Source organism: Manis javanica, chromosome 18 (assembly GCF_040802235.1).
Source record: "Manis javanica isolate MJ-LG chromosome 18, MJ_LKY, whole genome shotgun sequence".
Lineage (NCBI taxonomy): Eukaryota > Metazoa > Chordata > Mammalia > Pholidota > Manidae > Manis > Manis javanica.
In genome coordinates this window covers 4555747-4580075 of record NC_133173.1, presented here as the reverse complement: position 1 = coordinate 4580075, position 24329 = coordinate 4555747, and the positions used below count along the sequence as shown (strand labels likewise).

Here is a 24329-nt window from a genome sequence, read left to right as displayed (position 1 = left end):
ACAGCCCGACCTCGGGTCCGCCGCCCTCCCTGCACAGCCCCCAGGATCCCCTCGGGGTGGGGCAACGCGCCCCGCCCCACCGCCCTCAAAGCCTGATCCTCGCCGGCCCGATACTGTTCCGGGACCGGCGAGGTCTCCCTCCGCCCGGCCTGGCCGGCTGGCTGGCCGCCCCGCCGCGGGGGGGAGGCTGGGGCGGGATCCGCTGGAATCAAAGCCGCCGCTCGCCTCCCCACCACGCCGCACCCCTGCCGCGCCGCCGCGCACCTCCTCCTTTGTCACAATGTTTTTCAATCCGGTGAAGCAAACTGTCCAATTAGAGCCGGGCCTCCGGCTTCCATCTTTGCCGACGTTTAATTAACATGCTCCTCCTGGCAGCTGCTGACAAGTTCCAGAAACAGGTTGTAAAGGGTTTTTGTCTTTACCCAGCATGGAAAATGAGGGGTGTTACATCGCGGGGACATGAATAGGTTGCATTTCAGCGCCGTCCTTCCCCCTCGCGCCCCTCCTCTGGCAAAGGGGCTGTGTGTGTGCATGCGGGAGTTGTGAGGGGGCGGGGAGGGTGGCTTTGGAGGCAGGGGAGGCCTTCTCCTCCCACCCCTCTCACCCCCTTTTCCCTGGGGTCTGCTCCACAAAGGATCTGGATTCTACGTCTTATCCGCCAGTTGGCGTGCTTTTGCCCCGCTTCCCTTTCAGCCATACCAAACCTCACCGTGTTGATTCCCATCCCTGGGTCTCTGCCCAAGCTGTCTCTCTGCCAGCCTTTTAGTAAACTCCTACTTAGCCTTCAAAACCCTGTTCCGGCGACCCATTCTGGAAAGCTACTGACTCCTGTCAGAGCTCAGGGTGGATACTGGTGTCAGGTCCACCCCCCAGCCAGACTGTGTGCCCTGTAAGGGCAGGAACTACCCCTGTGTCCAGGGTAGTGGCAGGTCTCAATAAGTGATGGTAGACCTGATGTGCTGAGACCTTCCCCCACTGTAGAGGGAGAGCAGGGCTGGCTTGGCAGAGAGGAAGGAAGGAAGGGTTGGGTGGCGGGGGGTGGCCCTAAAGAGCCCTCCCTCTCTACTTCCCCACGCTGCCTGAATGCCCTTGAAACGGAGCAGGGTCACACCGAGGACACGGCAGGCATGGCAGTTTTCGCAGCGAGTGTTTCTGGGATGGGAGATGTGAAGTAAGGGCGGGCCTTGGGGAAGCACCCAGCCCAAAAGCTGAGCCCTGCCAGGGGGCTCCAGCCTGTGGCTCCAGGACATATTCTTCCTTCTCAGCCTGTGGTGGTGGGGGGTTCCCTTAAAGTGCAGGAGGCAGCTTGGGGTGTGCGGCCAGGACTGGGGCAGGAGGCCAGGTCTCTTGGGTCCTCAAACTGGCCCTGCTGGAACATTCACACCCATCCTACAAGGAACACCAAGAATGTTTGTTTATTCACAGAGGCTGCCATCCGCATGACAGGGGGAGCATGGGAGGAGCTGGCAGAGGCAGGCAGAGAGTGCAAGACCCAGCAACTGGTGGCTGGCAGCCAAGTGGTCTCAGAGGTCTCGGGTCCTGCCCCACTCTGGCCTGCTTTTCTCAGAAGGTGGCCACCAAGACCCCTGGGGGCAGGCCTCCTGCAGCCAGGACCCGGCGTGGATGCCCACATTGTCTACACCTCCTCCTCCTCCATTCTCAGGCAGGCTCCCTGGGATGAAGAGGAAAGGAGAGCTGCAGCGCCTGGGACCCCCAGCAAGTGGGGTGCTGCTCGCCTCGCGCTTGTGTTCCCAGCTTGGTCAGCACTGGCTCTGGCTCCTTCCGGAGTGCGGGTCAGTCTGGAGCCTGCAAGGAGAGAGCCAAGAGCCACGGGCCCCTGTTGGGTCCCGCTGTAGCACCCAGGGCACCTCTGCCTTTTCTGGGTGGGGTAAGCATTGGAAGCAACCATTCACAGCCTCGCTTCTCTCTTTCCTAAACACCAACATCCTCTCCGGCCACGGCACTCAGCCTTTTGCCCTAGACACGGCGCTTTTCAAGCTCTGGCTTCCAAGGAGGCCAAATAATGATAAGACCAAAGATAATGACCTGGAAAGACCCAGGTCCTCCACTTGCTCTGAGCAGCCGCGAGGAGCCAGAGCCCTCTCCAAACCTTAATTTCATCATCTATTAAAAGAGGGAAGTAATTGCACCTGTCTTGGAGAGCGCTCTGGAGGGTTAGACACAAAAAGCAAGAGAAATGGCTTAGTGCATTCTACAGAGGGGCCAAGGAAATGGCAGGAAAGGAGGAAGGGTCTTGGTGGGGGAATCAACAAGCACAGCAGAGCCAGACCTGTTATCTCCACTTTTATAAATGAGGAAATTAAGGCTCAGTCTCTGGGATGAAGAGATACTCGAAATAACTCAGCTAGTGACTAGCAAAGCCAAGTGTGAGCCCAGGTCACCTCCAGTCCAGAGCGCCTTCCACGTGTTCCTGTGTCTGTCCAGTGTGCACCTTGTCTGCCTCTGAGTGCCTTTCCCACCCCAACTCCATTCCAGGCAGGAGGGGTGGAAGCCCACATCCTCATCTCTTGATGCTTTCTTTCTTTTTTGCTCCTTTGCTGAGGCAAAATTATTTCTTTCTGATACCCAGAGTTGGTCCCCCCGCCCCTGGGAGGGAACCTGCCCGTTATTATCCCCCACTGATAAGCCAAGCCCATGTTCACCTGCTTCTCACCTGCCCTGGGAGTTTAAGGTTCTGAGGGCTTGAAGGTGGGGTCCTCAGGGTGGACTGCACCGTCTTTCGGTTCCTTAGGCAACTGCAGAGAGAAGAGGCAGCTCCGAGAGGGCCCTGGTGCCTGGTGGAACTAGAACTGCCTGGACAAGGCAGGAGCAGCAAACGGTGTGTGGCAGGCGCCACCTCGTGAGTACTGTGCAGACTGCATGCCACGGAGCAGGGCAGTCCTTCACGCAAGCGTCGAATCCCGGCGGCGCCTTAGCCACTGTCCAGGGTGCTGGGGCACTCCGAGGACGAGGCAGAGTCCTTGCCCCACTAGAGCAATGGAAAGGCATTCAAGTGAATGCCCGGCGACAGAAGGAGTTGTAAATGTGTACAAGAGGCTAATAACCAAGCCTGGGGGGATTCTAGGTGTGCTAAACCCACTTTTGATTTACAAGTAGTAAGGTGCCAGGTGAGAGGCAGCACGGCAAGCTCCCTGAACCGCAGGCGGGTCCAAAGGGGAGGCAGGGAGGCCGGAGTGGATTGGTGGGTGGGGTGTTGGTAGGCTGGATCAGCTTTGCCTTGGCCTCAAGGCTCAGAGAGTAGATCCTAAAGACTGCCTCATCTGTGGTCCTGGCAGGCATCTATCTCATCCCGATCTCCTGGGAAGCCACCTCATCGCCCAGGTGAACCACCCAGAGGCCAGTCAGGGACAGAGGAAACAGCATGGTGGGTCACGTCCATTGGCATAAAACTGTAGTACTTGAGACTTAGTACCACTGGAGGGCATATAGTACACTGGAGGGAGAAGGTGTGAACTTAGAGTAAATTACAAAGATCAAAACAGAACCAAGAGTGAATGAACTTCTACATATTGGAATTGATAACTTTTTTTTTTTAGTTTATTTCATTAGCATTAAATCCATGTGGCTTCTAATCACGGTGTCTAAAATAGTTTTTAAGTTCTGACTTTATAGAAATAAAACAATTATCCTGCTAAAAAGGAAAATTTATTAAGAATGTAATAACACAAAACACTTCTTATGATAATGGATAAAGAAAAAGAGCAGGATACCAAATAGGGTGTATCTTATGGTCTCAGCTGTGTCAGAAAAATCTATGCAGGTTTTTTAAAAAGGCTGGGAGGAACTGTGCCAAAAATATCAACAGTGCTTGAATTCGGGTGGTGGAACTTCTTTCGGTTTTCTCTATTTCTAGATTTTCTTTAATGAGCTTCTATGCATTTTATAATTTAAAAAATAATTTAAAGAGAGCACATTTAAAAGGCACATTAGTTATGTATGTGAAATATGCATACAAAGATGCATGTGTATCTAGTGGTTATTAGTTAAAATTGCCCTGACAACTTCTGTTATGACTTTAGAGACCCAGCAGCACATGGAAGGCAGTGGTGGGCAATGCTCGTCTCAGGGGCCACAGACACAGGCCAGGCCCTCGCCCTTGCCTTGTGGGCAAAGTTCAGGAGGCAAGGAGGACCCTCCGGCACCCTCCACCTGTGTTCACACAGGTAAACACTTCCCAACCTGACTTGTGGGGAAGGAGGCCTGTCTGAAGTCACAGAAAGCCCGGATGGTGGCATGTTTTTAAAGAAACTGAGTTCTAGGACACTGTAATATTTTCAGCTTCCAGAACAATGTTGGATTTTTGTACTGACATGTCTCTAGATGCTCACAGTCATGCAGTGTCCTGGAACTCAGTTTTGGTACCAGAATCACTTGGGAGCTTGTTCCCATGCAGAGTTCCAGTCCCTAATTGCAGAAATTAGAATTTCTGGGCCTGTGCCTGGGAAGCTGCTTTTTTACCAGGTCTCGAGGTAGTTCTTACACAGTCTGAAGCCCAGCACTGCACAATGATTCTTGACCAAGACCGTACATTAGAGTCACCTGGAGAGCTTTAATTACTCCAAGTGACTGGGAGCCGAGGCCCGGGTTTGCTCCCCAGATTCCAGTGTGCATGTAAGGGCCCAAAGCCACTGGTCTCAGGCACTGGTTTTCAGACATGTTTTTCACCAGAAACACAAGGAGGGTTGTTAAAACACAGAGTGCCGGGCCCCAGGCCCTGAATGTTGGATTCAGGAGGTCTGGGTGGGACTCGATAATGTGCATTTCCAACAGGTGCCCAGGCACTGCTGGGGAGCACGGGAACCACACTTTGGGAATTACTGTTCTAGAATAAAGCCTTCAGCCCCCAGGAGGAGACACAGCCTTGCAGACAGGCAAGCAGGACGAGACAGGTTCTGTCCCCATCCCCCAGCTTCTGGCTCCCCAGGCCCCTGCCCTGCGGGTGTGAGCAGAGGGTGGGGAAGGGATGCAGCCACCCTAGCGGAGGACAGGTCTGTAGAACGTACCTCCCAGTAGACCGCATCATCAAAGCAGTTCTCGTCAGAAGGTTGTCCCCAGATTGGCAATTTCAAAATGAGCCCTAGAGGCAGGTGGGGGTCCCAAGAGGTCAGGCACTACTTCCTCTTTGTCTGCCCAGCCCCTCCCTCAGCTGGCGAAATCCCCCAGCCCCATGCTCACAAGTGCAGAGACAAAGGGCTCCTGGGAGCTCCTAGTTGGCCTCTGGTACACCCGGCCCTCCACCCTCAGAGCCCCGCAGTGTCCCCACCTGTGGCCCGGCCACTCCCACTCACCCACGAAGAGGCCACCCACCAGGGCCATGGCCAGGGACACAAAGATGCCAGCAGCTTGGAACTTGCCCTGCATGCGTGAGGTCCAGTTAGGCTTGAAACCTTTTGATCCAGAGGTATGGACAAGCCTGGGGTAAAGACAGGGGGGGCAGGTCAGGGCTCCACAGAAAGGGCAAGTAACCATTTGCTGCCACCCCACAAATGTGAGTAGACAGCAAGGTGAAATAAACCCTGGGCCTCAGCCTTCCCACCTGCAAAATGGGGGCGTTGGGCGAGCCAGTAGTTGCCCAGGCTCTTGCGGAAGGACAGGGGTGAGGAGAGGCCCGTGAAGCAGTGGCCAAGACTGGGAAAGGCAGGGGATAGAGACACAGTCTGGGCCCCCAGGGGAGCAGTAGGAAGGAGGAATGAGAAGGAAGGAGGGCGCTCAGTCCCCCCGCAGCTACTACACACTCACCCGTCCTGTCCATACACCTCGCTGCTGGTGTAGGTCGCTGTCACAGCACCCACAATGCCACCTATGATGCCAGGAATGCCGTGCAGGTTGTGAATGCCACATGTGTCCTGGATCCGCAGCCGGGACTCCAGGAATGGCTGGAGAGGGGTGATGGGTGCTGCTCAGTCCAGGGGAGAGGGGTGTGGGGAGGCCAGGGTTCTGAGGCCCCCAATACACAGAGACCCACCATTCTCCAGGGCCATCCCCTCCCTAGGGACCCCCGCCCACCCACTGTCGGGAACACAGATACCCCAGCATGCTCCAGCTCCCAGCCCCTTGCCTGGAAGCCTCACCGTCAGGTACACAAAACCCAGGGTGGAGATGATGCCGCAGATGAAGCCGACAATGAGGGAGCCGTAAGGCATGAGCATCATCTCTGCGGCAGTCCCCACGGCCACCCCTCCCGCGAGCGTGGCATTCTGGATGTGCACCTGGGTGGGGTGGGCAGAGGGGGCAAGGGCTCAGTCCTCTCCCCGAGCACCAGCCTGGAGGAGCTGACCCACGGTGTGGGAGCCAGGGATGGCTCCAGCCTGGACCAGTGTTCTCTGCACATGTGCCACACCAGCAGTCTGGGCATTTCCCATGTGCACACATCAGTGTACTTGTGTCCACACCAGTGAGCCCTGTTGGCACACCTGCATGTTCCCTTTATATCAGTGCCACACACACCTGTGTGCCCAGGTTTGCAAGTCTGATGTTCACGTGCTGATGTCAGGGGCCTGTGGGGCCTATACATGCACACATGCCCAAGACAGAGTCTGGGGGCCTGCACGAGCACCGGTGGGCTCTCCGAGGGCCACCTGCACCAGCTACCGCTATGCATTGCATCTCCACAACACACCCAGGACGTAAGTGCAGTTATCTTTTGATGTTTGCAGATGAGGAAATGGAGATGTGGGGAAGTTAAATGACTTGTTGAAGCCTCCACAGCCTAGCAAAGGGCAGAAAGGTGTCTTGATCCAAGTCTGTGCTTAGCCGGAGCCCCTGACCTTGACCCTATCCCATGTCCCTCCCTGAACGTGTGCCCTTGTCAGTGGGGCTGGTTCTCTGCTCTCTGGTGCCTGAGTCCACACCTCTCTGCTCGGTGGCTGTCCGGTGCGTCCGGGGGCTCCTGGCAGTGTCTCAGCACACATAAGCCCATGTCAGGAAGCTAGTGCCAGCCTAGGTGACCGAGAGGTGGACTTCCTTCCAGAGAAAAATCTACTAACACCCTTGGGGCTTGGACCCTTCCACTAGTCTCAGCCAGCGTGGACACTGTGCAACACCATATCCCCACAAAGCTCCCCAGCAGAGTGTATAAAGCATCAGAGGGGCTCCCCCTCTGAGTGTGGGGGGGTGGGGCAGCTGAGGGAGCTTTAGGAAAACAGAGGGCCAGTGTCTGGAGGATCAGAAGCCCGGCAGAGAGAAGGTGCCCCCAGTAGCCTTGCTGGGCAAGTCTGATGTGGGGCGCAGCCCAGAGCAGCTGTCCGCACCCCAAGCTGTGGGGAGGAGAATGGAGAAGAGGGGCCAGCTCATCAGTGCAACAGAACCTCCAGGAATCTGGTCTGGGCTGTGCTCAAAAACAGCTATGTAATGGGGACAAATCACTTCTCCCCGAGCCTCAGTTTCTCCATCAGCAAGATGGGTGTGACAGCCCTGTTAGCAGGACATGCCGATCGGTGCCCACACCTCCCCAAGGGCTCCCCACCGCTCACCATATCCAGCTTGCCCTTCTTGTGCAGGGCACTGGACAGGGCCACCGAGGTGAGCACGCAGGCTGCCAAGGAGCAGTAGGTGTTGATGGCAGCTCGGTGCTGGGCATCTCCGTGGTTGGACACAGCTGAGTTGAAGCTGGGCCAGTACATCCACAGGAAGAGGGAGCCTGGCCGGACCAGAGAGGCCCAGTGGGCCCAGGAGAGGCAGCATTAGGTGGGCCCAACAGAGCTCAGACCGACTTCCTGCCCTTCAGCTCCTGAGATGCCAAATGGCTCACAGGCACGGCTGTGTTCCGCCCCTGCAGCTTCACTGATGCTGGGGGCTCCTCCCAGAAGGCCCTTCCCGCCTCACTGACCAGCTAACTCCCACTCAGCTCCCATTCCACTCCAGGAAGTCCACCCTGACCCCATCCATAGCTGGGCTACAGGCCTCCCACCTTGTCCCACCTCCACTGCAGGGAGATGACCCGGTGACACTGCCACCTCTTCACTACCCTGTTAGAGCTCCTTGAAGGCAGGGCTGGGCTTTAAAAGACCAGAGTGGGTGGTGGACATGCCCGCTCTGGGTAAAGGGGCACAGCAGGTGGAGGTGCACCTTGCCTAGCCCAGGGGTGGGGTCACTGCTTCCTGGTTACCACTGGGTCTGCCCCGGGGGCATCCTACAGAAAACACAGGAATGACGACTTCTTCTAGCTCCAGGGGGGAGGGGGCCAAGCATCTGGGATTCTGGAATTGTCTGCAGGCAGCCACCCTCTGCCCTTTCCCCACAGGGAACTGGTAGCCCCCGCAGACCACATGGGGGTCGCTGTGGCCTGCACTCACGGCGACCTCCCCCACCAGGGCGGCCCTCGGGCAGAGGGCAGCTCTCACCAATCATGGCAAACAGGTCCGAGTAGTACACAGAGCTCTCCCTCTCCTTGCTCTGATAGAGGTTGGGTCGGTAGAGGATCCAGGTCACTGTGAGCCCAAAGTAGGCGCCGAATGTGTGGATGGTCATAGAGCCACCTGCATCCTTCACCTGGGGTACAGGAGGCTTGTCAGGTTGACGCCTTCTCTCCCTCCCTCCTCATAGCATTACCCCCACCGCGCGTGCGCACACACACACACACACACACACACACACACACACACACACACACACACACACACACACACTGGACCCAGCTGTCTCTGACTCTGAGCTGCAGAATGGAGACCAATCAACTGGGGTACAGGAGGCTTGTCAGGTTGACGCCTTCTCTCCCTCCCTCCTCATAGCATTACCCCCACCGCGCGTGCACACACACACACACACACACACACACACACACACACACTGGACCCAGCTGTCTCTGACTCTGAGCTGCAGAATGGAGACCAATCAACTGGGTAGGTGGGAAAATAGGGATCCCTGAATCCAGGCTGTAAGCCTGTCGGCAAAATGCCAGAGCATCCTCACTCAACAGATGAGATTGTGCCCAGATGGGAAAGCCCAGGCTTCGCGAGGGACTTGCTCAGTCACACAGCTGGAAGAGGTGAAGAGTGGCTGGAACCCGGGTGACCATGCACCGGGTTGGTCACCCACTAGCTTCCACCTTATCTTAATTTCTGGGAACTCCTTCCTGCCCTCTGGTCTCCCCTCTCCACATTTCCTTTTATAAAACCGTGCCTGGACCAATTCTACCCCATCCAGCCTGCCATTACACATCTCCCCCGCAACCTGTCACACCCCTTGCCCTTTAACCTCCCAGCTAACCTCCCTGTCCGTCCCACCCCCAACCCTCATCTCCCTTGTGCCCCAAGGTCAGAGCAGGCGGAGCTGGCCCCCGCCACCCACCCTGAGCCCCCTGGCCCACCCCACCCCATGCCTCTGGACTTCTTCAGATCTCAAGTTCCTCATTCATGATGTGGGGGAGATCGTAGTGACAGGGCTGTCCTGAGAATTAAACTGGATAACTTGTGTCAAGTCCCTGACCATGCCTGGCACCCAACAGGTGCTTGATGGGTTTAAACCTCTTCCCCTGCCCCCTCCCCTCTTTTCAGCCCCCTCTTCCTCCCCACTCTGGACCAACCCCAGAGGAAATTGCGGTCAGAATCACAGACGCCCCCGCTCAGTGTAGATGGGGAACCCCCACCAGACAGTGGAGTGTGGTGTCCAAGGTCACAGAGCTAGTTGTGGAGTTGCTGCCAGAGCTGGGTTTCCTGACTCCCAGGCTGGTGGGTGCCTCTGCTAGCTGTATGATCTTGGGTGAGTCCCTTAACCTCTGGGTCCCAGCCTTCTTATCTATAGAACGGAGGTGATAATCGGGCCTATTCTCAGGTCTGAGGGTTAAATGAGATCACCCAGAGGAAGCATTGAGAGCAGGTGCAGGGTCCAGCCAGGGGCAAGAGCTGCTTACACGTTCAACAGTGATTATTGTATCTGAACTTGGCCCAAAGAGAGGACAGAAGACTGCCACGCATTAGAAGAATTTCTGCGTTAGATCAGGGAGAGTTGGGGGGGGTGGTGGTCCAAGGAACTCTTAACTAACACCCAAGATCCTACTTCCTCAGCCTATGTCTGGTTTCATCCACTGGCCCCTCTGTCTACCCCGTCACCTAGCCTCACTTCTTTCTTTCCCACATTCCCACCCCAGCCAATCTCCAAAGCCTGCTTATTCACCTTCTTATTTTTCCTCAAGCACCCACTGTCCTCCCTGTGCACTGGCCCAGGTCCAGCCCCTTACGTCTCACCAGGGCGACCAGGACAGACTCTCTACTGGGCTTCCTGCCTCCAGTTCTTCCCCTCACCACAGCCTAAGTGACATTTCCATTACATGTGTCTGACCATGCCACACCCCTGCCTAAAACCTCCCATAGCCCCCACTACCCTCATGCTAAAGTGGAATGTGGGGAGGAGAATGAAGAAGAGGGGCCAGCTCATCAGGAACTTCAACACCCTCTCCAGGAATCTTGATGATCCGTGAGCCACCCCTCCCCTGCCCCCCATAGCCTCTCCAAAACCCACCACCTCTCCAGCCAGGTGGAACCACTGGAGGCCTGTCCCCAGGGGCCTCCCTCCAGGCCTTTGCTCTGGCTGTTCCCTCAGCCTCACTGCTTTGCCTGGTGGTGATCTCCTTGACTTCTAACTTTGATGTCTCTTCTTCCAGGAAGCCCCCCTAACCTGCCTGCTGGCCACCGGGCCCTTGAACTCACTCCTTATTACACAGCATGATCACCATCTATTGACTTCCTGGCTCCCTCACTGGGTTGTGAGCAGTCTAAGCCAGAGTCCTGCCCCCTCTGTACCCCAGTGCCTGGAGCATTTCCTGACATGCGTCAGACTTTGAAATCCATTCACTTGGCAAACATCTGTTGAGCACTTATTAGGCATTGGGCTAGGTGCTGGGCATAGAGTTGGTCCAGACAGATAAGGTTTCCTGCCTTGAAGAAGGTTTCCTGCTATGAAGAAGAAAACAAACCAAGGTGATGTGAGAGCTGTGACTGTCACACTGGGAGGGGAGGGGATAGGGAGAAAGCAATACTGGGTAGGAGAATCTGGGAGGGCCTCTGTGAAGAGGTGATATTCCAGCTGAGACTTCAATAATGTAAAGGACTGAGGGACAAGCAATCCAGGTAAAAGGAACAGCAAGTGCAAAGGCCCTGAGGTAAGCCCAAGCTTGGTGTGTTTGAGCAGAAGGCAGGGTATGGCCAAAGCACAGAGAGATGGGGAGAGAGTAGATGGTAAGTGTGGAGAAAAAGGCTGCTGAGGCCAGAACATGTGAGGACTTATAACAAGACTGGATTTTATTTGAAGTGAAATTTAAGAACTCCTTGAGGGTTTCATAAGGGAAACGGTCTTATATGCTGGTGAAGACTGGCCTGAGGTGGTGAGTGGGGCAAGGATGAAGGTAGGGGGATGAGTCAGGAGGAAGAGATATAGTGGCTTCGACTAGTTTGGCCACTGAAAAAAATGACAAAATGAGTGATTAGATGTAGGGTGGCCTTTAAAAGCAATTGTGGTAGGAGATTCCCAGCAGTGTCCAAATGTAGAAGAGTTGGGAGCTAAGTAATGGGTAGGGTCCCTGAATGAACCTCACCCCTGCCAAGGCACCAAAGAAGTGTCTGAGCTTGAGTCAGAGGCCTAAGGTGTCCCTTATCTGAGTCATTGAATTGGTCAATCCTGGGGGCATTATTTCTGCCATAGTCCTTGTGAATGGCACTTATGAGTGGTACAGTGTACAACCTGTGCAGCTGCACATGTCCACTTTGTCCACTCCCTTTGGGTCCTTCCTTATAGATGTGCCCACTGAATACACTGGGTCCTTTTCTTGCTAGGGAAATCTAGGAATGTGGTGTGTGTGCAAGAGTATGTGCAGTGACATTCCACTTTTTCCATTTGATGGGCAGGAAAGAGAAAGGAAGGAGAAAACTAACATATGCTCTGTCCAGGTACTGGGCTGCTTTGCTAGGTAGACTATCATTCCTGGCCAATGAATGTCATTGCTCCCACTTTAGATACAAGGTAACTGAGATTCAGAAGGTTAAGTGATGTGCCAGGTTGACCTGAATCCAGCTGGCAGGTCACCCTAGGCCTCTCTTTCTCTGTCCCCCTGTGGTCTCCCCAAGTGTCCCCTTCCCTCATCCCCATTTGGAGCCCTGCTCACCTCCAGCAGGCTGAGGAGAATGAACTCATTCACTGAGAAGAGGGTCACTTGGAAGAGAGTCATGATGAGCAGCTGGACAGGGCTGACTTTGCCCAGAATTGCCCCAAAGGCCACACAGACAGAGCCCACGCAGAAGTCCGCATTGATGAGGCTGTGGAAAGGGGTCGGGGAGGAGCTGAGGCAACAGCAAGAAGCGGCACTCCAAGCCCTGGGTTCGAATCGGGACTGGTTGTCTGTGGATTTGGGCTTGTGGCTTAATCTTTCCAAGCTGCAGTTTCGTCATCTGTGGCAATGGGCACATAACATCTTAGAGCTACTCCAAGAAGTAAAAGAACACGCCAAGTGTCTGGCACACCAGGGGCACATGCTAGATGCCACACCCTTCCTCTGCAGCTCCCATCTCAGGCCCCCAACCTTGTAAGCTGCTTGTGCTCAAGGCACCCAGGTGGTCTGGCTGCTGTTGTTGAACATGCCCCGTATTTGGAGCCTTGCCCTGTGCCCCATCTTCTACCTGCCCTTCCTATCTGCCTTTCTTGTTGCCTCCTCTTTCAGGAAGTCTTCCCGATTCCTCCAACCAGATGTGGCCTCTTTCTCTAGACCCTTATCTCTTGGTCTACATACTTTTCTCCTGCTGGCTGCCAGGCCTTGCTTGGGTTTGAACTATTGTGACCTGCTCACCTTATCTGGGAGAAAGGATCTATGTCCAGGAAGACAGAGAGGCTTTCCTGCAGGAGGTAGAGGGCTGGGGGCTTGGGGGAGGGAGAGGGCAGAAAGCCTAACAGAGAGACTGGAGGCAGAGGAGCACACAGGCCCTCCTTAAGTCTGGGCCCTGAAAGCCCAGCAGAGGGCTGGTGGAAAGGCAGACAGACAGGTGGACGGCATGTGGCCACGGTAGGCCCGGTTCCGTCCACATGCCTGCTGCCTAACCCAGGCCTCCTTATGCCCTGCCAGCAGCAGAACTGCCCCGGATTCCCAGGCAGGCCCTCAGTGTAGCTTTCCCACACCGAGTCATCAGAATTGTGATTTGGGGTGGGTGTGGGGACAATAGGGGCCACTTCCTCAAGCCAGTCACAGATGGAGGAGGTTCCCCGCCCCTGCTCAGGAGGGAGTACATGCGGGTGTTTATCAGGAGGTGAGAGGAAGCCAGCTGATTATAGGGCAGAATGGGGGCAGGGCCCTGTTCCATCAGGGTCCCTCCCAAGGCAGAAGGCGATCGCTGGAATGTCTGCTCACCATGAGTCTTGCTCGCTGCCCCCCAGGGCCTAGTGGTGGGCTGAAAGAATGATGGCAGTTACTAAGTGCCAGGCACTGAAGTAAGTACCTGCTCAGCACTGCACCTGCCCTCCTGTGCCACAGCTGAACCCTAGGGGACATGTCGTATTAGCCACATCACATAGATGGGAAAAGGACGGAGGCTTGGAGAGGCCAAGCTATTTGCCCGAGTTCCCATAACTGCAGCCAGAGGCCCATCTGACAGAGGCAACCATTAGGAAGGAATGAGAGGGGAGCAGAAAGGCCCACAGCTCCCGGGAAATGGAGAGCTGGACGTCACATCTCAGGAGAGCTCAGTGAAGCTCGGGTAGGTTCTGCAGAGGGGCACCACCCTAGAGTCGCAGGCGGGACCTGGAGGGCTCTGCCGCATGGGGAGGACAGAAGCCAGGAGAAGGCGCCGCGAGCTCAGGTCTGGGGATGACGTGCTCATCTCAGCCCCGGGCCCCAGAAATCGCCTGCAGCTCAGTTGCTGAGCATCAGTTCCCAAGTTGACTAACTTGCTGAATAACTGGCTCACCAAAAATTTAACTCACAAAGTGATAATAATTCACTTTGAAGATTTTAAAAAGTTGTGTACTCTTATTTCTTCATTTACCCATAGCTATGTTGCTGCAGTGGCCAATTAAATAAATATTTTATAGGTTCTTCATAGTTTGGGTCTGTGGCTTTGGGAATGGGAATTTCTTGTGCATTTTGAACTGCAGAGTGATATGTATGCATGTCAAGGGTTTTATATACAAAAAGACTGATTTATTGGTTCCAGTGTATTTTCTATCTAGTCAGCTACCTTTCCTGATTCTGTTAGTTCATGCACTCAGTAAGTGAATTAGTTTTATTAATATGGCGTGAATAAATCAATATTTTGCAAATATTTGGCATATGTTTTAAATTTCGCTGGGGCGGGAGGAGGGGCGCTAGGCTGGTGATACCTGGTTGGTGCCCTGTATGTGACAGAAGGGATTTGTATTTGAACCGTAGTTTTTTTTTACCAGTTTGCCTGTAAACCCTTTCTGCGGATTTGCTTTCCCAGCAGGCTAACGAGGGCTCGTTTTCACACTCGCCCCCTCCCGCCGGCCCCGCCCTCCTCCCGCCGGCCCCGCCCCCGCCCCGTCGCCCCGCCCAGTGCGCCCAGCTCACTTCTCCACGCCGATTAGAATGTAGCCTTGATGGAAGGAGTGGAACCAACCCTGCATGAGCAGCGCCCACTGGATGCCGAAGGCCGCCAGCAGGAAGTTGAAGCCCACGGAGCTGTACCCGTAGCGCTGCAGGAAGGTCATGAGGAAGCCGAAGCCCACGAAGATCATCACGTGCACGTCCTGGAAACCTGAGGCAGAGCGCAGCAGGTGGCTGGGCGGCCTTCCGAGGGCCCGCCACGGTCCTGGCTGTAGGCCAGCAGGGCCCGGCGCCGCGCCTGCCCTCCCTGCCACCGGCCCGGCTGGGGCAGCCCCCAAGGCCCGCCCTCGCGTCTCCGCCTGCGGGTCCCGGGGCCAGGCGCAGTCGGGAATGGCTCCGCTGCAGGTAGAACGGCCACTACCCCGCCTTGTCCTAAGGCCGCTGGGGCGGGAGGAGGGGCGCTAGGCTGGTGGGACGGAGGTGAGCCGGCACTTTAAGGCGGGAGCACCCCTTCTGGCGTTGGCGCTCTCCGTCTCCACCCTCATCCCTGGGTGGGTGTGGCGTCTGAGCATCAGAAATTGGGGCCAGAGTGTGGATCACACACAGGGTCTAGAACCCAGGCCTTCTGTGGCCTTGTGCCCTCAACTCCACTCCGTTACTGGGGAGAAGTTGGTCTCATCTGGCCTCGGAGCCCCTTGACTGGCCAAGCACATCACTTGATCCCCTGAGGAGCATCTCCACCTGCACCCCCCATCCCCACACCCCAGCACGTACACTTCCCAGCATCACTGAGACCTGAATTTGGACCCCAGTCCCTCCACATGCTGGGGAGATGGCTGGAGTCACCTAATGACTGGAGTCACTAGGTCTCAGCGCCTCAGCTTTCTCAGCAGTAAAATTAAAGGGATAGATGAGAGTGATCTTACCTGTCCCCCCAGTGCTAACATTACATGGTTCTAGGGTGCCAGGAAATAACAGAAGGCAAAGAGTTCTGAGAGGCAGAGGCAGTTACAAATTATAAGACACTAAAATGAACTATAGGTGTCGCAGGACACCTCTAAGGAGGCCAGATCTAAGGGCTCCCACTGGCCAAATCTGGGACAATGGAGCTCCAAGATCATCATGTATTCTAAGCATTAACACCATGTAAAAAATAGGGACTCACGCTAGGTAAGTAAATAAATGAGACAGGCAGGAGAGCTCCTGCCTACAGCAGAATGCCAAGGGACGGCTTAAATGTAGATGAGTGCTGAAGTTGGAAAAAAAACATAATTCTCACAGTAAAGATTCCATCAGTGGAAAATCCAAGAAGTTTTTATGCAAAGCAGTGTATTTGCATTATCTTAAGGAGTCTCCCTATTGACTGCTTACTGAGTTGTAAGGGAGGGGAAAAAAAAACACCCAGTAAGCATACATTGGAGGAATTGCATGTCCTGACTCATGACCCGAATTAACATCACCAGTGAGGGACAGATGGACACCATGGGCCTTCAGATGTACTACTCTGAAAAGGACATACCATTTTTATGGTATTCCAGCCGAGAATGCGTAGTCCCAATCTAATCATGAGGAAACAAGCACAAAATGACTTAACAATCTATTAGAAAGGAGTGAGGCTGTATTATTGAAAGCTATCAATGTCATAAAAGACAAGGCTGTAGAAAATGTTGCAGGTTAAAAGAGGCTAAGGAGATACGCTAGGTAAATTCGAAACCTAACTCTAGACTGGATTCTGGGTTTGTTGGGTAGAATGAGAGAGAGATAAAGGTAATTCTTAGGTCAATTAGCAACATTAGAAGTCGTATGTTATGTTAAAGAATTGTACAATGTAAATGTATGAAATTGAGTACTGTGGCTATGGAAGAGAAAACCTCTATTTTTAGGAATTATATTGGTGTAAATTATTTCCAGTTAAAAAGTTAAAAATAAAGCAGGGAGTTGAGGGGGTCTTCAGGGCCTGCCCTGCCCGCCTGCCTCCCCAACTCTGACTTTTCTGTGCCCCGGCTGCACCAGCCTCCCTGTGTTTCTTGGTCCCTTGCCAGGATCTTTGCCTGTGGCCTTCCTTCCGCCTAGGATGCTGTTCCTGTGGGATGGCCAACTTCCCTTCCTGCAGATCTCAGCCAAGTGTCACCTCATCACAGACACCCTCCTGACTGCCCAGGTAAGGTCATTTCCCTCCCTCACAGCACCTTCTTCTTTCTTTTCTAGTTCTTACTACAGCTTGCAGTTTGGCTTGCTTGTCCAGCCCACGAGACTGTATAAAACCCGAGAAGGCAGGGCCGTGCCTGTCTGCTTATGCTGGTGTTGCCCGGCACCTACAAGCATGCCTAGGTAGACCCTCAGTCAATGTCCATGAATGGATGGATGCCTGTTGCTCTCAGCTCAGCAGCACCCAGGTAGCCCCAGGTGAGATGCCGTGGTCAGGTGAGGCTACAGCCCCTCTCTAGTCCAACACCTCCTACCCACAGGACGGATAGGCCCTGGCACCCCCTGCAGCCTGGCCAAGGCTCTGCACCCCCTTGAAGCTTCCTGAGGCCCAGGCCACAGCCATAGGCCCCTTGGCCAGCAGCAACCTGGAGGAGCCTGGGAGGAGCCCTGACACTGCAGGGGAGGGGTGGGGGCGCACCAGCCAATGCCAGCCAATGCGAGACGGCTGTGGATCTCACCCTAGGATGGTGCTCTGAGCTCAGAGTTTCTGCCTGGAGAAGACTTGTGCAAATTTACACAAACAGCAGCTCTGCTTAGGTTTCACGATGTGCACAGGCGATTTCATGCATTATCGTGTTTCATGGTTTATCACATTCTCAGCAGTTGTGGGGGAAACTGAGCTAATGTATGTAGAGCCCCATACATGTTATTCTTGGGAGAACTGAGGGGTGACAGACTGGAGGAGAGGTGTGAAAGAGGGAGGTGACACATTCTGACTACAATTCCAAAAGCAGGCAGGGGATTTGGCAGGAGGGCAGGGCTGTTGCTAAACACAAGGAAGTGGGAAGAGGCTTCCGGGGTGGGAGGGGTGCTGGGTCTGGTGCTGGCTGTGGGAGGTAGAGGTGATCATGGGGTGGGGTGCTGGTGAAGGTTGGGCAGGGCAGCTTGGGAGGATTGGAGCCGGGCTCTGAGATGGTGCAGGACTGCTGTGAGTGGAAATGTGGGGTGTATGAGGGGGAGACAGTAGCAGACAACTGGCCTGCCTTGAAGCTAGTGGACCAGACAAGAGTGGTACTGACAGGCAGGTGGGAGCGTCCCTGGGAAAAGGCAGCATTGCAGAAGGGGGGGCCTTTCAAAGAGAGGGGTGTCAGCTGTTTGGTGGCATAGAGGACAAACCAAAAAGTCGGCAGGGGCAAACCAAAAAGACTGGGGGCCCCAACTTTGGGGGCATCTGCAGCTCAGAGCTCCCTGCACTTTTCCTGGGCCCATGAGCAGGAGCAGAGGTCACCAGTTCTCTGTCCTGAGAGACTCCGGGGGTCCTGACCTCTCCCTTGTCCCTCTCTGGGGCGTCTCTTTCCTCTCCTGGCCCTCAGGCACACAGACGCTGGTTTCCCTCCCCTTGGGCACCTCCCCGATTCATTCCCTTGGTCTCTTGCTCTTTATCTCCCAGCTGGTCCTTGTTTAGAACCAAAACGTACCAGTTTATTAACTTATGTTTCATGATGTTTGGGGCTACTTAAAATACCTTTAATAGTAATGGTTTAAAGGTCCAAACTGTGTGACCTTCAGCAAGGACATAATGTCTCTGATCTGCAGTATCTTTTTCTGTGAATTGGGGTACAGGAACAATGCTCAGGTGGTGCCCACCCCGAGGTTTGCGGTGCAGATTTAATGAGGTGATGCAGCCGCAGCCCTGGGCATAGGCCTGGCTCTTTAGCAATTGCTCAATCCCATTAACTACTACTTCCCTCTCTTTCAGGACATCAGCTGCTTTCCATGGGGTTGCCAATTTGCTGAGGGCCAGTGGAAGTTGGTGAGACACCACCTTCCTCCCCCTTTTTTCCCCAGCCTGGGGTGACTCAAGCAGCCCAGCCCAAGACCTGATGTCTCAACTGGGAGGTCCCTGATGGGGTGCAGCTGGCATGCTTCCTCTCAGCCCCGAGAGCTGCCACAAGGGGGAGCCAGTACGCATCTGTTCTCACTCTCCCCTTCATTCCCTCCCCAGCTCATTTTCCTCCTAGGAGGGGTCCCTAACCAAGCCTGCTGGATCTCCAAAATTTCCGAAATCGGAGGCCAAGCTTTCCCGTGCCCGTGGGCCATGGCAGCCCCCTCCCCTCTGTTCCATGACACAGCGTGGTGCCCTGCAGTGGCCTGGGTACGACCCCCTTCCTTTTCTCCTTTGGCCGCCTCAGCTGACACTGTTCTCTTTGAGGCCTGCTGGCCAGTCCCTGAATTCCCCAAGGCTCTGTGCTGCCTCTCCCACACCTCAGAGCCGATGATCCCATCACTGCACAGTCTCCTGGGCAGATGGTCAGGGGGTGAGAGCCAGACCCGGGAGTGCAGAGACCCTGGACAGCAGGTGCGCTGGGGCCACTGACTGGCTGCGGGCGTGGGCGAATCTCACCTCCATTTCTGAACCACAAGGATGGAAATAGGTAGTACCCTGCCCAGCAGGGCGTGCAAAGAGCGAGCCCTTGAAAGGGAGAAGAGCAGAAGGGAACTTAAGTGCTATAACAAGTAAAACTAAATATTCAGGGGGACGTTCCTTGGCCACACCACTAAACGGATGCGGAGCCTCCGCTGAAACACCGTCTGTGGCCGAGCACTCACTCCCCTCTGAGGAAGCTCCCAGGCCAGGCCGTGAGGTGTGCCCTCCCGCACACCTGCCGTCTTCAGTCTTCCTGGAGAGCCTGTACGTCAGACATCGTCCCCACTTTACAGATAAGCACACGGGGGCTCGGGTGCTTAGGGAGCTGGCTCACTCCATCCAGTGATGGACCCAGATCTGGTTAATTCCAAAGTGACACTGCCCTCTGCTGGTGGGAAAGCATGTCCTTTATGAAACGGAGCCAAATCTGAGATGGAGGTCCCCGGGCGCGCGGGCGAGCCTGGCCGCCCTGGCTTCAGTAAACAGGCCTTTGGGCGTCTGGAAGTCTGGCCCCGTCTTCTCTGGGTCACCCCCTGGAAATGTGTCCTGACTTTCCAGGAGCCTCAGGAGCACAGGCTCTGATGGCTCCTCCCCAGGGAACCTCTCCCAGACACTGTCTGTGGGCGCTCAGGCCCTGGAGAACCCGTCCACGAGGAAGCTGGCTCTATGCCTGCTGCCTGCCAGAGGCCCATGCCTGGGGGGCTATCCTTCAGCCCTCCTGTGCTCTGGCCTGAGCCAGCTGGAGCTGGACTCCTCTGGAAACCAGAGATGCCCAGCAGGCCCCACTAATCCCCTGGGCGGGGATGAGGCCCGCAGAGGTGCTGATGGCCCGGAGCCAGCAAGCCAGAAGGTACTGCAAAGGCGGGCCCAGACCCCACACCCCTGCTGCCCAGGACCCCAGGCCTGGTGCCCGCCTGGGCCAGAAGGACACGTGCCCTCTTGCCCCTAGCCACAGCCACCTGGGCCCAGTGGACCTGAAGAGGGTAGGGCAGGGCAGGAGGGGAAAGGTGAGGCCAAAGGGGCAGAGTGGCCCCAGAGCGCCGGCTCAGACCCTGGCTCTCCGGCTTCCTGGCCGAGTGACCTTGGCAGCCTCCCCTCTCCGGCCTTAGAGTCCCTGCCTGTAGAATAGGAGCCATCGCAGTGCCTTCCTCCCGGGGCAGCGGTGATGACCAAGGGAAAGAAGGCCCATTTGGCTTGAGCCACTGCCACTGTGTCCCGCCCTTGCCAGGGGTCCTGAAGCTAAGGTTCTCTGCTCACACGCTTCTGCTCTGTCACTTCCTGCTCCCCAACACTCAGATGGGCAATGGCAGGAAAGACCCAAGGCCCCCCTGGGTGGCTGGGGATGTCTCACCCCCCTTAGAATCCTCCTACCCCACTCTTGGTCCACAGTGCGCCACTCACCCCGCCTCCCAGTACACTCTTTCCTTGGGTCCCTTTCTGCCTGGCCTCTCCCTTCCTCACCATCCCACTTGTTCCCAGGAGGCTGTCACAGATCTCTGCTGCCCAGACTTGACCCCACTCAGGCCTGGGGTGTCAGGGTGAACCTCTCTGCTTTCCATGAGTCTGAGCCCCCTGGGGCCGGAGACCAGGATATTCAACTTATTTGTCCAGAGGGGCTGTAAGCCCTGGTTTGCTGGGACAGTTACGGTTCATGCCTGTGTCCTGGCATATTACTGCTAGCACCGCTCTCCCACCCATTCACCCTCAAAATTGTCATTCAGTTGATAAATTATATGGTCACCCTGTAGATAAGTGGTTGTTAAGGGAATCAATGAAGATAAAGCCTGAAAGGTGGGTGGGTGGATATAGAGGGAATAGGGATAGGAGCTGGGGAGATGTGAGGACTGCACCCCTCGCTGGTGAGATCTGCACCCCTTACTGTAGGGTCTTGAGACCTTCCATTGCCCCGGCTCATCAAGGACCTATTAAAGCCCAAGGGAGTCCTCGCCCTTCATGCTGTACTGAGGGCCGGCTTTATGGTGAGAGATAAGCAAGAGCCAGAGTGAAGAACAGCAAAGGAGGGTCTCAAGCTTGTCTACCTCACCGTTTGCTGGGTCAGTCCCCCACCCCAGAGGGTAAAGATGGGCAATGTGAAGGGTGACTTTGGGGCCTAAATTCCAAGCCACAGCTGTCAACATGACTTAAAGTAATGGAGCCCTGAGTGGAGCCCAGTAGAGGCTGCGGTCTCTACCAGCACAGGGCACACCTCTCTTCCATCACCTCCCTTTTTCTAGGCACCATATTTCTACTAATGTGGCCCTGGATAGCCCTAGCTTTTTGGTAGCCTCTTAACATGGCTGGTTCCCACCCAGACTGCAACCCCCTGACTTTTTTTCATGGAGGCTGCTATCCTGAATGTCTGCAGTTATTTATTTGGATCTAAGTCAAATGTTATTTTTGGAGGTAGAGAATCCCATTACTGAGGTGGACAAGCTATGGAGGAAGCACCAGTGGCTGCTGAGATGAGCTTTAGAGCCTCTTCCAAAACAGCCCATGACTATGTGGGCACCAACAGTTAGGAAGATTGTCTGACTGCTGGTAGATGGCATGGATAACCTGAAAGAGTCCTGGGCTGGGGGTCTGGAGGGTGGGCTGAACTGAGTGACCTTGGGCCAGTTCTTACAACTCTGGAGTCCTAGGGCATCTGTGTTTATTCTCCTTTAGTAATCGTTCTCTGTAGATGACGTGACGATTCCGTGCCCAGCGCTGTGCCAGAGCTTTACCTGCACAGTCTCAGCCAGCCTCACCTCACCTCACCCCTGTAAGGGAGGTGCTATTATTATTATCCCCATTTGGGTCTAGTGGTTCCGAGGTCATGCTCTTAACCACAGTACCACGGATCCCAGAGAATTCAGGGGGGCTCTTTTTCCATCTCCTAGCAGACCAGCAAGCCATCCCTGCAGCCCTGGGCGTCAGACTGGTCCCCTTACTTGGAGAGTCCGGGCACAGTGGAGCCAGGGTCCCCCACTGGGTGGTGACTGGGATGGGACTCGGATCTTCGGAGGACATTAGGTAGGGCTCTCCAACGGGGAGCTGGGAGGCCTCTGATGGCACCTGGACTGCGCTCACCCTGGTGAGTTTTCCCAATTGCTTTTTCGCAGGGAAAAGGAGTTTGTGCACACCTGCCCATTTCTCAGGCGGGATCTGCAGACTGGCCAGCGCCCTAGGTGAGAGCGCTCGCGGTGGGGAGCCCAAGGGGCGGGTCAGGGCGCGTGGGGCATCTCCTCCTGATGCCTCCCTGCCCGCCTGTAGTTGGGCGGAGGCGCGGGGCCAGGCAGGGCCCTCGGCCAGCCGGGCACCGGCTCCCCTGTACCTCCCCGGACTTACTCGGGTAGCGATAGTAGAATTCGTTGTCGAGGTCGCTGGTGACGTTCCTGGACAGCTTGTCCTCCGTCCAGCGGGCGTCGGCGTCGGGCTGGTAGCGCACGAACACGCCGAAGAGGACCACCATGGCCACCTCCAGGAGCAGGCAGGTGGCCGGCAGCCGCCAGCGGAGGTTGGTGTTCCAGGCCATGCTGCGGCGGGCGCCGGGCCGGGCCGGGCGGGCAGCGGGCAGTCCGGGCGCTCGAGGCGGGACAGGCTTATAAGACGTGGGCAGGGGCGGGGCGGCCGCGGTCGGCGGCGGAACAGGGGTGCCGCCCGCGCGCCCGCCCAGCCGGCCAGGGGACCGCGGGCCCGGGGCTCGCGCCCCGCCCCAGGCCCCCGGAGCGCCCCGCGTCGGGAGGGACGGCGCCCCAAGCAGACGCCGAGGGCGCGGCGCGCAGGGACTCCGCGCGCCCCATCAGCTCCCCTCGGTTCCCGCGAACAGGGAGAACACGGCGGATCATTTGCTCCCACCGCGATGAAAAGAAGGGACTTCCCAAACATAAGTCATCAACGACTTCACCGTTACCAGCATCACCAGCATCCCCTTCTTTTTTTTATTACAAAATCCATACAGGATACATGAAAATCCATACAGGATATATCCATACAGGATCCAGGGACGCCTAACAACTAGACCAGGGAAACCTGGCGAGACCGGACAACCCAGCGCGACGTGGACCCCGGATACTGGCTGGACCAGAAAGAGGGTGACAGTGGGAAAACCGGCGAAATCCACACCAAGCCTGCAGTTTGGTTGACAGGGCTGTGCCATGCTAGCTTCTGGGTTGTGACAGATGCCCCCAGGTTATGTAAGATGTTTAGAGGAAAAAATGGGTGCAGGGTATACAAGGACTCTCTGTACTATGTTTGCGACTTTTATGTAAATCCAAAATTATTCCCAAAGAAAAAGAGATTGAGAAAAAAATATGCATGTTAAAAGATCATAGGAACATTTTAAGAGTTTTTCACAAGTTCATTGAGCTATGATCAGTAATTACACAATGGTTAGTGTGTGAGATCTTGACATGAGCTAACTATAGAATTTAAGTTAAGTCGATGCTTTGTCCATATTTTGTCAAAATTACTTTGATTTTCTAATTTTTCTTTTAAAAATTTTAATACAGGTGTATTGTAGAGATTTTGGAAAATATAGAAAAGCACAAAGAGAAACTAAAAACCACCTGTAATCGCACTATTTAGAGGCAACACTCCTGTAAGAAAGATTCATACTGTAATGTTGATTTATACTGCTTTATTCACTTAATATTTTGTAACCATCTTCCCATATTCTTCATCTTCTACATCATTCTAATGGCAGGATATGCCATGCTTTATCTAGCTGATCTCCTTGTGTTAGACAAGGAGGTTATTTTTATTTGTTTAGTGTTATAAATAACTGCCATGAACATCCAGCTACATACGTCTTTGCACAGGTTTTCATGAATTCCTAGAGGCTGAACTGTTTTGATACATACTGCTAGATGTCCCCAAAGCATGCACTTTATGAGCCAGGTGTGCTAGTGGCACCTGTGCACCCTCATGCATGAATTCTTTAATAGGTTTTTAAAAATCATTGCCAGTTTGAATCCCAGATTTGCAAAGCCACATATGCTATGTAGAACACCTGAGGCTGAGCCCTGGATCAGGGTGTTGGGAACTCGAGTGTGGTCCCACTGCACCAGAATGGGGCACTGGGGTGCCCCCACTCCTTTGGCACAAGAAGCAGCTTCCTTCAAGACAAAGCCAGACACTGCGGGAGCAATTCCATCAAGAAGGCCATTTATTATGTGCCAGCTGTGGCCAAACCATTCAGACATATTCTCTTCTCAATGGAACCCTTGCAGGGTGGCTATTGAAGCCCCATCCTAGAGATGAGGAAACTGA

At 55.0% G+C, this 24329-nt stretch overlaps 1 protein-coding gene and 1 long non-coding RNA gene across 13 annotated transcripts; one reads left to right on the top strand and one right to left on the bottom strand.

Moving 5' to 3' along the window:
* Window positions 1–308: 308 nt before the first annotated feature.
* Window positions 309–22644, bottom strand: RHCG (Rh family C glycoprotein). 8 transcript variants are annotated; one of them, XM_073227024.1, is made up of 11 exons: window positions 22407–22643; window positions 14528–14714; window positions 12119–12269; window positions 8364–8511; window positions 7494–7660; window positions 6093–6230; window positions 5761–5897; window positions 5310–5434; window positions 5025–5098; window positions 2664–2756; window positions 309–1389 (listed from the first exon to the last, which is right to left on the bottom strand). In XM_073227024.1, exons 1-10 carry the CDS (start codon window positions 22591–22593, stop codon window positions 2688–2690), a joined length of 1383 nt encoding a protein of 460 aa, XP_073083125.1. In that variant the 5' UTR covers window positions 22594–22643; the 3' UTR covers window positions 309–1389; window positions 2664–2687. The 8 variants fall into 8 exon arrangements, 7 of the variants coding, with proteins under 7 accessions (XP_073083125.1, XP_073083124.1, XP_036856551.1 ...); XM_073227023.1 differs by having other exon boundaries at window positions 2675–2756; XR_012127058.1 differs by lacking the exon at window positions 309–1389 and adding an exon at window positions 1400–1806 and having other exon boundaries at window positions 2675–2756; window positions 5329–5434.
* On the top strand, window positions 17579–23878 carry LOC140847248 (uncharacterized). Of its 5 annotated transcripts, none has more exons than XR_012127059.1 (5): window positions 17600–17639; window positions 18411–18464; window positions 18657–18806; window positions 22181–22575; window positions 23020–23878. It is a non-coding gene; the product is annotated as an uncharacterized lncRNA (long non-coding RNA). The 5 variants fall into 5 exon arrangements; XR_012127060.1 differs by having other exon boundaries at window positions 17601–17722; XR_012127061.1 differs by lacking the exon at window positions 18657–18806 and having other exon boundaries at window positions 17579–17639; window positions 23020–23877.
* Window positions 23879–24329: the final 451 nt, after the last annotated feature.

What these genes read in the sequence shown, in the direction of transcription:
- RHCG (XM_073227024.1), bottom strand. Translation starts at nt 22,593, where the DNA reads ATGGCCTGGAACACCAACCTCCGCTGGCGGCTGCCGGCCACCTGCCTG. An exon ending in TTCTCCTCAGCCTGCTGGAG is followed by an intron (nt 8,512 to 12,118) that starts GTGAGCAGGGCT and finishes CCTGTACCCCAG; the next exon opens with GTGAAGGATGCAGGTGGCTC. An exon ending in AGAAGGGCAAGCTGGATATG is followed by an intron (nt 6,231 to 7,493) that starts GTGAGCGGTGGG and finishes CACCCCACCCAG; the next exon opens with GTGCACATCCAGAATGCCAC.